The sequence below is a fragment of the Anopheles coluzzii genome, chromosome X, assembly GCF_943734685.1.
Source record: "Anopheles coluzzii chromosome X, AcolN3, whole genome shotgun sequence".
NCBI lineage: Eukaryota > Metazoa > Arthropoda > Insecta > Diptera > Culicidae > Anopheles > Anopheles coluzzii.
In genome coordinates this window covers 17665476-17667483 of record NC_064669.1, presented here as the reverse complement: position 1 = coordinate 17667483, position 2008 = coordinate 17665476, and the positions used below count along the sequence as shown (strand labels likewise).

General features: G+C 51.5%; 1 protein-coding gene across 1 annotated transcript; it reads right to left on the bottom strand.

Moving 5' to 3' along the window:
- Positions 1-109: 109 nt before the first annotated feature.
- LOC120952016 (peroxisome biogenesis factor 10) lies at positions 110-1726 on the bottom strand. Its single transcript, XM_040371082.2, has 2 exons — positions 974-1726; positions 110-874 (listed from the first exon to the last, which is right to left on the bottom strand). Exons 1-2 carry the CDS (start codon positions 1487-1489, stop codon positions 482-484), a joined length of 909 nt encoding a protein of 302 aa, XP_040227016.2. The 5' UTR covers positions 1490-1726; the 3' UTR covers positions 110-481.
- Between the last annotated feature and the right edge of the window lie 282 nt (positions 1727-2008).

Here is a 2008-nt window from a genome sequence, read left to right as displayed (position 1 = left end):
GCGGCCTAGTAGTAGAACCTGTTACTGAGGTGCGGCGAGAGCCGTAACGCACGTTCGCACCATTCGCATCCCCCAGCCACCCCTTTCCAACGCACAATGTTGCACTGAGTATTGTTGTATGATACGTTTTTATTTCCTTTGTAAATAACAGAGCCAAGCTTTCCCAAAACTGAAACTAAACCATAAAAAACGGTAACGAAAAAGAACAAACAAACCCACAAACTGTTCCGAACATAGTACGATGAATATTGAATATTATGCTTTTTTTAACGATAACGGATGTTTGCCTATCGACTAAATTTCAACGCATGCTTAAGCACAGTCAGTCCGAAACGAGCAGAATGCTGCACACGAAGCACTCCCTGTAGTGTATCCTACCCCATAAAGCATGTTACCTAACCAGTAGCTTCTTTGGAACGTAAAAATCTCTTTTGAAGCGTTAAAAACCCTTCAGTCTGCATTGAGCGTTCGTTGCACACGGCTAGCTGGTGCGTTCCGGGTCGACGGAAAAGTTTTGCAACCGAACCACGCGCGTTTTCTTGACCGATTCGCGACAGATCGGACACACCTGGCGCTGATCGAGCCAGTGCAATATGCACTGCCAGCAGAACAGGTGGCCGCACTGCGTCACGGTGATGGCCTGCGCCGTGTCCATGCAGAGCGCACAGTTGCGCCCGGGCAGCGTCCCCGATGCCGTCCGGCTCCTTTCCGCCGACCGTACCGACGGGGCGACCACCTTTGCATGGCTCGGTTGCGACCGGTACTGCTGGTAGCGGGCGGCAAGCGCTAGCACGAGCTGGGTGAGTGTCACGTATCCCAGCGCCTTATATCCGTAGACGGAATGGTCCTCCTTGAGCCAGTTGCGTATCAGCACCTGCAGCCCGGGTGTTACGGGTAAAAGAAAGAGACAAAGTAAAGCGGGCGGTAAAACACGGTAGAACAAACTTGCCAAATCCCGCAAAAAGAAGCTTACATAGTTTATGCCGGTCAAGCGCTTCGAGATGTGATACTTTCCGCCGTGGATGTAGAACAGGCTGGTGTGGAAGCCGCGCACGTACGGGACCACCACGCGCAGTGTGTCAATCAGCTTGTGTAGGCCGGTCTTGACCGACTCGAGCAGCTCCTCGCTCCGATCGATCTCGGTCTGCAGGTAGGTCAGCACCCGGTCGACAACATGCTCCCCGCCGTACTCGAGCAGGATGGCGAGTAGCTGCAGGGCCTTGTTCGGCAGCATCACGTAGTTCGCGTCCACCTGTATGATGCCGGTGTACTCTTCGCCCAGCGTCTGCAGATTGTGCAGGATGGCGTAATGGTGGTAGAGCACCTCCGCCACCAGCTTGCACAGCGCATTGTACCGGAACCAGTGCCGCTGGCTGAGCAGCAGCAGCACCTCGCTCAGTGCCGCCCGGACGTACTCGATGTGTTCCTGGTCCTTCTGCACGGTGCGTATAATCTCCGCCTGGCCAGCATTTGCGTGAAACAGCGACATTATTGTAGGAATGGGTGTGTTTCGTTGGTGAATCGCGCGTTCGGCATACTTTTCGCTGGGGCAAACGACCGATGTAAACAAACGCGTGATGTAAACACAGCACAGCCGAGAGCTGTCAAATGAATCGATGATCGTTTTCTTTTTGATCGATTTAGCACCAACCAAGGTGCATCGACCGTTTTCTCAGGCCGCCGCCGGACAGACCGAAAAACCAATAAGCGAAAGGCCACGGGAGTGACAAAATGCTGACAAATTTTTCAAAATGTGAGCTTTTGTCACTTTTTTGAGCTTTTGTCAAAATTTTGTGACCTGGAGCAGCCAGGAAAAAAAGTTGACAAAATTTGACGTTCGTGGAAAAGCGTAAGCAAACAGCTATTTGGCGCAGTTGTGACCCATTGTTATGAGAATACAGTCTGTTCCCGAGTTACGCGGTTTCTGCGTTCTCGACGAATCCGCGTAACTCGAATATCCGCGTAGGTCGAATTTCACGTTTTTTTATTAAAATTCTATTGATTACTT

Coding starts and splice junctions, on each gene's coding strand:
- LOC120952016 (XM_040371082.2), bottom strand. CDS start 1,489: ATGTCGCTGTTTCACGCAAATGCTGGCCAGGCGGAGATTATACGCACC. Junction 875..973: donor GCTTGACCGGCATAAACTAT/GTAAGCTTCTTT, acceptor CCCGGGCTGCAG/GTGCTGATACGCAACTGGCT.